We start from the raw sequence: 13,543 nt of genomic DNA, 5'->3' as shown, positions 1-13,543 counted from the left end.
TAAATATTAGAAGATCAAGGATGTTAATTTATTATATATCTTTTTACTTGAATGTCTTGTTTTTGGTGTGGAACACTTACCACGTTTGTATCTGATATCCTGAGATGTTCTGTTTTATCCTCTCCAGGGACTAAACCCCTAGTGTTCTGCCAGAATGGGGAAGAAATCAATACCCAGTGTGTGGTGTATAGGGTAGAGGATCTGAGGAGCTCATTATTTCTTTGGCAGACTTTCAACCAATTCTTCTGTTTTCTGCTCTGCTATTACCCCCATTTTAAAAGATGTTGCTAATGAAGTGAGCTTTTTGGTGACTCTGGTGTAAATCCAGTTGCCGCCTTTGGCTTTCAATTCAGGTTGCTTATGTCAATCAGTCACCACTTATCCGCCTGCATTCCAACTTCCAATATTTTATAGCTACTGTCTCATCTCCTATCTTCATTTTCCTTTTGAGTTTATATCTCTAAATTCTCTTTGCTGTTATTTTGGTTAACATTTTAATTTTGGGAAAAGAGAGTGCTTTAGTCTTTCATTTTAAAGCATGAATTTGTATTCTTATACTTTTTGTAGTATGTGTTTTATTTGCATAATTTAAACCTGTTTTTTAAAAGAGTAGTAAGGAAAGAACTCAGTCTTCTCCAAAACTTGTCAGCTTGTGGTAGGATGAGATAACCTTTAATTACCTATCTTGAACAGTGTGGTGGTTTCCCAGTGGACAGTGATTTGTTTATATACTGCTTTGCATTTCTGTCTTAGCTTTTGCAATCAATATCTTTTACTGGCACATTTCTTTCGGGTAAGGACCATAACATGTTCCCTATTTTTTGAGAGGTAAGTTATCAGATATACCAGAAGTGCCTGAAATTTACTTCATAAGAATTATATTTTCTTTTGATAGGTTGAAGAATGCCTCATCTGATATAAAACAAATGGTTAAAAGTGAAACAGACTTGGATATCACTGCTGATCTCAGAAAGAAACTCCATCGGGCTAAGAAAGAAAAATTAGAAATAACAACTAAGCACAATGCAGAGGTAGAATTTTCTTTCTTATGTAATGGTAAAAGTAGAGTTTGCTTATTTTAGATTCATTTCGCATATTAGAAACTCCTTGTTTCAGTATTTATCACTATAACATTCTTGTGCTTAAAAAGGAAATTAATATAACATGATTTTTTAAATACAGTGGAGTTGTTTTGGAGTGTTAAAGTAGAAATTTAATGAACTTTTGTATTTATTTGTATGTTGTCTTAATTTTATTTTAATTAACAATCAACACAGTTGATCAAAAGTGTTAATTGAGGTATGTGTTTGGTGACTAAGGGATATTTATAAATTAGACATTTTGGAAATCTTAATGTAGGTTCCTTATGGTCTCAGTCGCAGAACAGTCTCTTAAATTTGAGTATGGACCTTTTGATCATAGTGTAATTCATGAATTATTATAGTTTCTTTTAAAATTATATCATTATATCTTTTATTAGCCTGTGTATATAAATACATGTATTTCATATGTATATGCATATATTCCAAAGACAGTAGTTACTGTTTACTCTAGGATAATTCATGAATTATATCTGTATGTCTTTTCTGTCTGTTGTCTTTTTTCTGTTTTCTTCTTTTTCTCTGTTTAAATCTTACTCATCCTTAAAGCTCAGCGTAGGTAGCCTGATGTAGTAAAAAAAATATGGAATTACACAGACCTGGACTCATTCTTGGTCCTTCCATTTACAAGGTATGTGACCTTCAGCAAGTTATCTATCTTGTACATCATTGGTTTCTCCTTGTGAAACACTGGTCCTAAGGGTTGTTGAGATAATTAGGTGAAATAGAACTTATGAAGTGCCTGTGAACAGTAATACTAGTTGTAATTTATTGACAGTCAAATGTTAACTGTGTATTTCCCTTCTGTTTTTGTTAAATTCCAATGCTGTTCTGTTGGGACACCTTTTAAAGGTGAAGATAATTACTCTTTTCTCTGCTCTTCCATAATATGTTGTTACAGATATTTTAGAGCTAGAACATTTATTTCACACTTACCTAATCTTCTTTAGTCCTTAAGCTTCCTGAGAGCTGAATGCAGTGACCATGCTTTGGGTCTGTACCTCCTGAGTTGCTTATTGGCACATAGTAGGTCCTCAGTAATTGTGTGTTGAATAAATTTTTGTTTCAGCTTATCTAAGGAATGATGGTTTATGATTAAAATGACAAGTGATCAGTATGTAACTCTTTTATTTGCATTTTTAATGGCAATTGAGATAATTTTAAATAATTGAAGTAGTAATTGCTTTTATTTATGTTGCATTATTGCATACTGAATATCAAGTTGTATTTGTTAAATGAGTGCTAATTATTCATAATCTCTAAAACTTTTTTATTTTTTAAAACCAAACATACATTTTACTTGAGAATATTCAGTTCAGTCGCTCAGTCGTGTCTGACTCTTTGTGACCCCATGAATCGCAGCACGCCAGGCCTCCCTGTCCATCACCATCTCCCGGAGTTCACTCAGACTCACGTCCATTAAGTCCGTGATGCCATCCAGCCATCTCATCCTCAGTCGTCCCCTCCTCCTCCTGCCTCCAATCCCTCCCAGCATCAGAGTCTTTTCCAATGAGTCAACTCTTCACATGAGGTGGCCAAAGTACTGGAGTTTCAGCTTTAGCATCATTCCTTCCAAAGAAATCCCAGGGCTGATCTCCTTCAGAATGGACTGGTTGGATCTTCTTGCAGTCCAAGGGACTCTCAAGAGTCTTCTCCAACACCACAGTTCAAAAGCATCAATTCTTTGGCGCTCAGCCTTCTTCACAGTCCAGCTCTCACATCCATACATGACCACAGGAAAAACCATAGCCTTGACTAGACGGACCTTAGTCGACAAAGTAATGTCTCTGCTTTTGAATATACTATCTAGGTTGGTCATAACTTTTCTTCCAAGGAGTAAGTGTCTTTTAATTTCATGGCTGCAGTCACCATCTGCAGTGATTTTGGAGCCCAAAAAAATAAAGTCTGACTCTGTTTCCACTGTTTCCCCATCTATTTCCCATGAAGTGATGGGACTGGATGCCATGATCTTCATTTTCTGAATGTTGAGCTTTAAGCCAACTTTTTCACTCTCCTCTTTCACTTTCATCAAGAGGCTTTGTAGCTCCTCTTCACTTTCTGCCATAAGGGTGGTGTCATCTGCATATCTGAGGTTATTGATATTTCTCCCAGCAATCTTGATTCCAGCTTGTGTTTCTTCCAGTCCAGCGTTTCTCATGATGTACTCTGCATATAAGTTAAATAAGCAGGGTGACAATATATAGCCTTGACGTACTCCTTTTCCTCTTTGGAACCAGTCTGTTGTTCCATGTCCAGTTCTAACTGTTGCTTCCTGACCTGCTAATCATTCATCCATTAAATATGTTCTTTCACATACATTTATAGTTATCACATTTCTCTTAGCAGAACATACATTTACTGTCTTTCATATGATCAGAATATTTTGAATTATGTGTTCACATTAAAGAGGTAGGAAATTATCTTATGGAAGAAAGGGAACTTTCTCAAAATAGGCAGTTATGATTGGTTCAGCTCAAATTACTATACATTCTTATCGTTTCAATTATTTGTTTAGATGATTTTACATATATATTAATTTTTTTAGCCATATGATTTCTAAATGTGTCCATTATAAAGCAAGGCAGAGAGGAATGAAACCACATAAAAACCAAGGCCAGGTATTTGCCTTATCAGGTACTCCTAATACTAATACACTGGGTGATTGGCATAAAATATCTTTAAAATCTAAGTGTCCATCAATAGCTGAATGGATAAAGAAAATATTTGTGTATACACACACACAATACATATATTTAATGGAATATTACTCAGCCATAAAAAGAGTGACATCTTGCCATTTGTGCCAACATAGATGGACCTTGGGGGCATTATGGTAAGTGAAATAAGTCAGACAGAGAAAGGCATATACTGAATGATATCATTTATGCATGCATGCTAGGTCGCTTCATTCGTGTCTGACTCTTTGTAACTCTATGGACTGTATTCTGCCAAGCTCCTCTGTCCATGAGATTCTCTAGGCAAGAATACTGGAGCGGGTTGCCATTTCCTCCTCCAGGGGATTTTCTCAGCCCAAGCATTGAACCTGCATCTCCTGAGTCTTGACAGGCATATTCTTTACCGCTAGAGCTACCTGGGAAGCTCAATGTCATTTATAGGTAGAATTTAAAAATTAAAAAAAAAAAACAAACCAAGCTCGCAGAACAGAGAACCCGTCTCGAAACTATTTCTGGTAATCAGAGTCATACTCCTTGATGTCCAAATGGAATTGATTACACAAGTACCAGAAGAGGGAAAAAGACAAATGGGGGATGTTAAGGTGACCCAGAGGGTAGTAACACTAGGAAGCCACTTCTGTTCCTAAGGTTGAAAAAATTAGGGCCTTGGATGGAGGGCCTGTCCGGAAGTATTTGCAAGCACAAGGAAGAGATGCTACTCAGGGTAGATTGAGAGAGGGACAAATATCCTGGCTTCTCCTTTCCTGTCCTCAGGTACAGCGCAGTGCCTCTTATTGACTCAGACTCTTGAGAAGCCATGGTCAAGTCATCATGGCACGTGTAGTTCCTGGAATACAGAGCAGTGTGGAGAAGGATAGGGGGTGGAGTGGGTCTGAGCACAAACAGGTAAATGACTGGCATAACTGGGAGTGCCCAGATGTTAACAGCTTTATTCCTGAGGGATGGAGTGATTCTGAAATTAATGGAGTTATCTTGAATGTGTAATTAAGGTTTTATTTTTTTCATTAACTTACTATATTAAAAGATAATTGTAGATTCTTATTTTGTGAGTGTAAGTGTGCTGAAGTTGTTATTTTTATGACATTTTAAAAATGAAAATTATTTTTTATATGCTAGAAAGAGTGTAACTCCTTCCTTGTTCTACATATTAACAGCTACACAGCTACTTAATGGTAATTTCTGATGTTGCCCTTTAGAAATTCTTTTTGTCTTTTCTTCTTTCTTGGTGATTGAACCATTATTTCTAGCCTGATGTAGTAGCTCTGTGCTTTCCTTTATGATAGCATTCTCTCTCATCCGCCATCTCTTTCTCTCCCTGCAGCAATAAGTAATTTTGATTTTCTTTGAACTATCATAGTATTTTTATCTCTTTTGTAAAACTAATCCCTTATGCCTTGCTGTAGCATTTCATTACTTGTGATCAAGAGCTCTCTAATGTTTGTTTTTATATTTTCACTGTACTTGAAATATAGCAAGTATTTAATATCATTTAATGAATCTTTGTTTAGATCATAGAATTTGAGAGTGGGAAGGGACTTTATAAACCATCTGGATCAAACTCTCGCAAATAGTAAATTAGATATTTGGTTATTAAAACCCCTGCAGAATTGGTACTTTTATTACTTTATGCTCTATCAGTAATATCATAATCAAGAGAAATAATATAGATTATATTTAGCAATATTTATCAGAATAAATATTTATAAAATATTTAGCTTCTTGATTTCAATTATGGATTAGAAGGGAAGGAGAGAATGAAGTTTTAAATGGTTACTATATGTTATGCCTTTTTTTACATATGACTATTTCTGATTAAAACCTGTTGATTTCTCTTTATTTTGGATAAGAAGTTCGTATCAGGATTTTTTTTCCTTTTCATTTTTGTTCTCTAGTGGATTCTCTAGGATAAGAAAATTGATGTTATTTGGTAGTAAGGTTAATGCTTCTTTTCCAGTCTTTTAGGAAGTATCAATGTGTAAATTCTTGTCTTATAAATATTACAGAAACAAATTTCTGCGTTAATTTAAATGTTTGAGTTCATGGTCTCATAATCTTGGAGACATGTTTTGATATTGTTTCATGATATCAGAAATCTGCTTTTAGCTGGCAAGCTATGAGAGCCAGATTGCCAAGCTACGATCCGAGGTTGAAAAAGGAGAGGCGTTGCGACAAAGTCTGGAGTACGACCTGGCTGTTGCTAGAAAGGAAGCTGGACTCGGAAGACGGGCTGCTGAAGAAAGGCTAGCTGAGGCACACAGGATACAAGAAAAACTCTGTGGTAAAACTGTTTCTGTTTCTTTCCACGTTTAGGGTCGTAATATCATTGTATATCATTGGTCCCTGTTGTGTATGGATTCCATATAAGAGCAGAGGTATGACTGGCTTTGGATAGACAGACTTTGCTGTTGTGTGTATGCTTTCTGGCAGTTATGTGAACATTCATTTACTTGACATTAATGTTTTTGTATATGTATAGAAAGAGGTTCAAAATTCTGTTAATCACTTTGTAGAGCACTTGTTCCATGAATAATTGTAGAATCAAATAGAGATTTAAAAAAGAATTATGGGCTTCCTGTCCCATGTAATCTGAAACCAGAATCTCTAGGCTCAGAGAATCTATATGTTTAAGAAGCATTGCAGCTGATTTGTTGATCAGTCAGGTTTAGGAACCACAGAGTATAATATATGTAAAGAAATGTGCCTAGCTATGTGTATGACTTACAACCAGCACCTGGGTCATGGAATGGAAAATTGTCAAAGTCTTCCACATAGATGACTGCTATCCTGATTTTTAATAGCAGGACATTAATTTATTTTGCCTCCTTTTTGCACTTTATATGAAAGGAATCATAGAGTATGTACCCTTTTGTGCCTGGCTGCTTTCCCTCGACACTGTGTTCATGAGTCCATCCCTATTGTCGTATGAACTTAATATTGATGTTTAATGCTGTGTAGTGTGAACATACCACACTTATATTCTTCCATTTTTGTTGACAGTGGTAGTGGGTAATGTTTAGTTTTTGGTTGTTAAGAATAGTGTTTCCCTGAACATTCTTGTACTCAGTTAATTTTAATGAAGAGAACACTGAACATGAATTCAGAAGATTTAGATTTAGGTCCTGATTCTGCCACATACTGATACTTGAAACTGTTTTAAAAATGAAATGACAAAACAAAAGTGCTTTGTTAATTGCATGGACTCAACAAATGTCAAAGTTATAGTATTATAAAGCTTATGATCCTTAGTCTTGGTCCGGCCATTGGTCAAAGATAGTTTTGATTACCTTTGACATTTAATTACTACACTACTGTCTGAAATTTAGGATTATAAGACTTGAAAGGCACCAGATGTACAAGTTAATAATGACTTCTATTTAATTATGAAGAAATTGAAGTCCAGGAAAGATGGAAAGTTACTTGCCCAAAGTCAGGTGATTTCAGCAGACATTTCGCAGAGGAAGATAGAAGAATTCCAGTAATCACATGAAAAATGCTTCCCCTCACTTGTCATCAGGGAAATGCATATTAAAATCACACTGACTATCACTGCATAGACATCAGATGGCTTCAATTGAAATGAGTGTCAATACCAAATATGTTCAGATATAGAGCAACTGGAACTCTTTCTTATATTTTGTTAGTGAGAAAGTGAAATGGTACAACTACTTTAGGAAAAAACTTGGCAATTTCTTTTAAAATAAACATATTATTTTCTCCAATGACCCAGAAATTTCACTCTTTGGTATTTTCTCTGAGAAACATTTGTCCACAAAAGACTTGTATAAGAATTTCATAGCAGCTCTATTAATGCAGCCCCAAACTGGAGAAAAACCTTAAATGTCCATTGACAAAAGAAGAAAACATTTTTGTATATTCATTGGATAAAATACTACTCAGCAATAAAAATGAACTAACTCCTGATACATTCAATAACATGAATGAATCTCAGGAATATTATGCTGAGTGAAATTTTACACAGACGATGACTTCTTGTATGATTCCATTGTATGAAATTCTAGGACAGAAAAAACTATTTGTTGCTGAAAAAAATCAGAAAAATGGTTACCTCTAGGATGGGTTGGTGAGGGGAACTGACTCTAAAAAGGTAGGGGGAAATTTTCAGTTTGAAGGAAATGTTCTGTATTTTGATAAGAGTTTGGGCTACATTAGTGTATGCACTTATCGAATCTCTTTGAATGGTACAAGTTTTATGAATTTCAGATTTATGAATTTCACTATATGTAAATTTTATGTGCAAAATAATTGAATTATGTATTTTAATTCTAATTATTGATATGAATGCTCAGTTATTCAGGATTGAAATTTACTTTTATTTGCATTTTGTTTTGAAATGTATAAGAACTATGATGGTCTGATGGATGGAGAAAATGAATGCATGCATGGATAGACGTATGGATGAATGTGTACAGAATATACATATGGCAAAATGTTAACCATAGAATCTAGTCTGAAGTTTATGGGTGTTCATTGTACAATACTCTGTTACTCTAAACTTTAGTTTTGAAAATTTTTGTGATAAAATATTGAGGGTAGAATAGGAAAAAACCTAATGAATTTATGGGATATTAAAAGAGATAATCTCATAATGATTGAGAGAGGAGATAAGACAAGAGAGAAAATATCAGAAGTCGGAAAACAAGTGGATGAGGGATAACTGACTTAGCAGACTTAAGATGTCAGAATCCTAAGCCCCAGTAAAATAAAGGAGGTTAGTTAATAGCTGTTTGCTCTAGAAGCACATATGTTCTTAGATGCCCTTCCCAAGAGCCTGCTGTTCTGGGATTGCTCCCACTTCCTAGTGTAAATTAGGGGCTTAATATCTCGAGATGATAAAATACAGAGTTTCCAGACTGGCAAAACCAGGAAGATAACATGCTGCTACTGAATACTGAGGCTCTATTGCTTCTAGATTCTTTTTTCTATTGACTTTCCCAAAAGTGAGCCTTGAGATTACTACACTCCGTGTGGGAATGCTTCCATGGGTCATCTGACCAAGCCAAGAGAAAAACCTAATGGTAGTGATGTAGGGAGTTTCCTTCCCACATTTATCAGACCACAGTTATCAACTTCTGTCGTCAAGCTCAGCATCTGGGTAGTAGTTATGTGAGTGTATAAAAGATGTGCCACCCTTATAGTTATGCTTAATTGGGAGCAGATAACCAAGAATTAGCAGATACTTGGGGAAATCCTCTAAAATGGAGTAAAAGAATTAATCTGGAAGAATCAAAAACTCTGCCAGGAGCAGATTTAACAAATAAGCATTATTAATATCCTCACGGCTGAAAAAGAATATGTTCCATCCATGGTGTAAGAACTGGGGATATAAAGAAAATAAAAGCCTCTTAGAAATTAAAAATATGAAGTCAGAAATGAAAAATGGCAACAAAAGCAGTAGAAGATGAAGGTGGGAATAATATCCCCAAATTAGAGTACAGAGGTAGAAAGATAAAAGAGAAAAGGCAAGAAACTTTGAGGGCTAATCTGAATAGTGGAAGATCTTGAAAGAGATAAGAGAGAGAGCAGAAAGGGATAAATGATCAATGAAATTACTTAAAAAGAAAGCACCTCAGAACTGAAAGATATGAGTTTCCAGATTGAAAGGGCCCACTGAATATTTACCACAGTGGAAGAAAATAGACCCACATGAAGCCATGCTGCTACTGCTACTGCTAAGTCGCGTCAGTCGTGTCCGACTCTGTGTGGCCCCATAGACGGCAGCCCACCAGGCTCCTCTGTCCCTGGGATTCTCCAGGCAAGACACGTGAAGGCATAACATTATGAAACTCCAGAAAATAGAGACAAAGTAAAGATCCTAAAGCTTTCAGAGAGAGAAGAAAAGAAAAGGAAAGAAAAATAAGCCATTTGCAAAGGAACAGGAATCAAAATGGCCTTAAACTTACTTGCAATACAAGATGCTAAATGATACAATATTATCTTGTAACTGAATGGGAGGGAGACTTTTTGTACCTTTTAAGTAACTTTTGTATTTTGAATCCTTTGAATACATGATCCATTTAAAACACAAATATAATTAGAAATAATACTACAAATAGTTTTTTTGTTTGTTTGTTTAACAAGTATAGTTCAGTTCAGTTGCTCGGTTGTGTCCCACTCTTTGCAACTCCGTGGACTGCAGCACGCCAGGCTTCCCTGCCCATCACCGGTACTTCCATGTTATCTTACAGCAACTTAACTAGGAGGCACTTTATTCCCACTGAGTGTTAGAGAGTCAGAGAGGTTTAATCAGGTGGTAGGTGGTGAAGACAGACCTGGAAGCCTTTCATTACTTCTTTTCTAGATGCTGAAACAGAACAGCAGCCAGACTGAGTTGGAAAGTGATAGTTATTGTTGAGTTAATACTAGGATGGGAGGTTGAGCCTAACTTTAGGGGAGCAAAGAGTTCTAGTTTAAAGGTTCACAACCTCAATTTTGTGATGGTCTTAAGTATGAGATGTGCCACAAGTATTGTTTGCTAAGTCAAAAATCAAAATTTGTAACCTATCAAGTCTTTTAAAAAAGAGTATCCAGTTTTTTTTTAACTGTCTTTTTTTTTTTTTTTTTTTAAATTATTTTCTTGAATAGGAGAAAAGGCATTTGAGTTGTAGCTGGTGCAACTTGTGGTCTAGGAATGTGCTCTAGGAATATGTCATAACCAATTCATGGCAAAATCACCTCTGTCTGGAGGGGAAGAAGAGATTGAGAAATTATAAAATAGATAGGTTCTAGGACAGAAACTTCAATGTTGACTGGTATGAACTGGTTAAATGTTTTGTTTTAAGATGACATTGTAAATGAAATCAGCTCTAGTGCCTAGGTTTTTGAGCTCCTATGTTTTAATTTGTGGTTGTAAATATACCCGTTATTCTTTTATATTTTTAATAGCTCAGAATGTAGAACTTCAGGGAAAGGCAAATGAGATCGAGAAAGCATTCCAGATTTCCCAGCAGAAATGGAAAGAAGAGTGCATAAGATTTGAACATGATTTGGAAGAAAGAGACAATATAATTCAAAACTGCCATCAGGAATATGATTTACTTACGAGAGAAAAAAGCAGACTAGAGAAAACTCTACAGGTAAATATTTCATGAAGAGATTTTTCTTTATTTAATATTCATTGATATGTATTATGGGCTTCCCTTGTAACTCAGTCAGTGAAGAATATGTCTGCAATGAAGGAGACCCGGGTTTGATTCCTGGGTCAGGAAGATCCCCTGGAGAAGGAAATGGCAACATACTCTAGTATTCTTGCTTGGAGAATCCCATTGACAGAGGAGCCTGGCCGGCTGCAGTCCATGGGGCTGCAAGAGTTGGTCACAACTTATATGTATTATACATTATTTGAAGTTATTTTTGGAAAGGAAAATGCCAGAAAGCAAGCAAATCTGGTTTCCTCCTCACTCCTCCCAACTCCTTTCCTCTCTCCCTTTCTTCTTTTTTTTCTTAGGGTCATATTTTCAGGTCTGTTTTGTCATACGCTTTGGCAATGTGTGAATATATATACTGTTTCTTTTGTGAAAACAGTTTGAGTTCTTTGATCAAAATAAAAAAAAACCCCACTTATATGGGAATATTGTAAGAAGATAAGAACCCACAACCCTTTTGGTCTAGCAGCATGAAAAGTTGGAATTTTAGAAATGTTAGAAATGTGGGCCCTAGATTTTGACCTGAATATACAATAAATACAGAAAAATTTTTATATATCTGATACAAACTTCATTATATATGTAGAATACATTGTATATGGCATGGTAGGTAAAATATATGATGACCTCTTACTGAAATTATTGTGAGCTATTTATCCTCCCATTTTTTGTTCTTTTTTAGTTTCTAAAGTAAAAGTGTGGTTTAAAGCTGAAGTTGCCACTCACATAAAAGATAGCTTTTGAATTGTTTGTGTTTGCCATTTTTTTTCAAGTACCAATTTAAATTAAAAAAAAAAAATGTGGTGAAAATGCTTTCCCTTTACCAAGGGTATAAATGACTTTACAGAATACTAGAAATAAATCTTCACTAAAAATAATTTTACAAATGCATTTGCCAAATGTAAAAGTTTTAGCACAGTGGTTCCCTTCCATTGCCAGCGTGTCTACCTTTGATTTCCTGCTTGCTAACAGTCACAGTTGTCTCTTCTATTTACTGTACTAGTCTTAGACCCTGGAACAGTGCCGGACGTATACGCGGGTTCCATTAGTATTTGAATGAGGGGAGTTTAGTGACAACTGAAACTGCAAGTCCCTGGGCTGCTCTGTATAAACTGCCCCACATAAAATGTCCTAGAATTATGGGGAAAGAGGAGTAACGGTGGCAGCATCCCTTATGCAGTCAGCCTGCATCTCAAATCTCTTATGGATCTTGATGTGATCTAGATCATCTGTTTGGTAGGAGAACTTTGATTTTACACGATTGGCTTTGAACTGATCTGCGTGGAGACCTTTGGGAATAAAGAGGAGTCACTGTTTTCTCCTAAGGGGAAGAAGCCTCAAGGCTGTCCCTGTTGGCTTTCCAGTAGTGTTGGGAGGGCAGTCTTTACTTTGCAGATCCATGCTACAGTTTATAAGGACAGGGGAGGTTTTCCCTCTCTCTCACGTAAACCACAGAATCTTTTCTCCTGTGTTAATGCAGATTGAGTGTTAAACGCTACAGTTTAGAAAATTGGGCTTCTCAGGAAGCCTGCCTTTTATGCTTCTAATGTTTTGAACCAAATTAGATCCTGTAAATGTAGTGCAACTAAGAAAATCCCTGAAGAAAAGCATCTTGCAAATACTGCTTGTCTGTAGAACAAGAAATTAGTTAATAGTCCAGACCTAAAAATGTTTTATTTCATTTTTCAAATTTTTAATATTCATAGGTAATTAGAGCTTTCCATATTATCTCCTTTACATACAGATTTACATATAGATTACATATATGCCCAACAGTTTACTTTGTTTTTGTGTTTCTATCAGGATGCATTTTGTTCAGGCCCCTGCAGCTAAGTTTTTTGGAAAGATTGGTTTAAATATCTATATTTAATATCTGTATTTATATCTACCTATATCTATCAATACTGTATCTATATCTACCTGTATCTATCATTATATGGATTACATATATGAAATGTTGCTTGAATTAAATGGGTAATCATAGCTTCTTATTCAGATATTATTCTGATTGTCAAAATATAATCATTCTATTAATTCTTTTAACATAAATTATAGTGAGTTTTAACAGTCTATGGGTACGGAAAGCCCTTTGTATGTTTAAATTGCGGATGAAAGAAGAAAGATAACTTTTATTAATCAAATAGTAAAGCAAGATTTTATTCATGTAAAGGAAGCGTTGGAAAAACATCAGGAGGAGAAGAATGAGATGGAGTCTCATATCAGAGAGACAGCATTGGAAGAGCTTAGATTACAAGCAGAACAATGGGAAGCAGAGAGAAGAGAGTTACAATTTATAGTACAGGTATTTAAAAATAATAATCCAGATCCTTCAATATGTCTTTTTAATGCTTACGATATTAAAATTTACATTAGTGAGATAATTGACTCGCCTACTCATGGAGAAAATAATTTGTAGAAGGCCATGTTTCATTTGTAGTTACATGACAATATGAGCAACTGGTTCCAAAGATACTATTAGAATTAGAGTCAGGTGACTTCCATTGCATAAATTATTTGATTTTTAAAGGACATATATACACTTGGCATTTAGTTTTCCAGTTTAAAATGGGAGACTATTAGCAGT

At 35.3% G+C, this 13,543-nt stretch overlaps 1 protein-coding gene across 2 annotated transcripts in view; it reads left to right on the top strand.

Annotated features, from left to right (window-relative positions):
- The window catches only part of CCDC171 (coiled-coil domain containing 171), a 322,618-nt gene that overhangs the window by 8,726 nt on the left and 300,349 nt on the right, over positions 1 to 13,543 (top strand). For both annotated transcript variants that reach the window (XM_068974547.1, XM_068974546.1), the window contains exons 2-5: positions 896 to 1,031; positions 5,900 to 6,074; positions 10,700 to 10,890; positions 13,130 to 13,261. In XM_068974547.1, the coding sequence (XP_068830648.1) occupies positions 896 to 1,031; positions 5,900 to 6,074; positions 10,700 to 10,890; positions 13,130 to 13,261 (634 nt within the window). The remainder of the gene's footprint in view (positions 1 to 895; positions 1,032 to 5,899; positions 6,075 to 10,699; positions 10,891 to 13,129; positions 13,262 to 13,543) is intronic.

The sequence above is a fragment of the Capricornis sumatraensis genome, chromosome 6 (genome assembly GCF_032405125.1).
Source record: "Capricornis sumatraensis isolate serow.1 chromosome 6, serow.2, whole genome shotgun sequence".
Lineage (NCBI taxonomy): Eukaryota > Metazoa > Chordata > Mammalia > Artiodactyla > Bovidae > Capricornis > Capricornis sumatraensis.
Note: the sequence above shows the minus strand (reverse complement) of the source record. Positions and strands in the feature narration are given on the sequence as shown.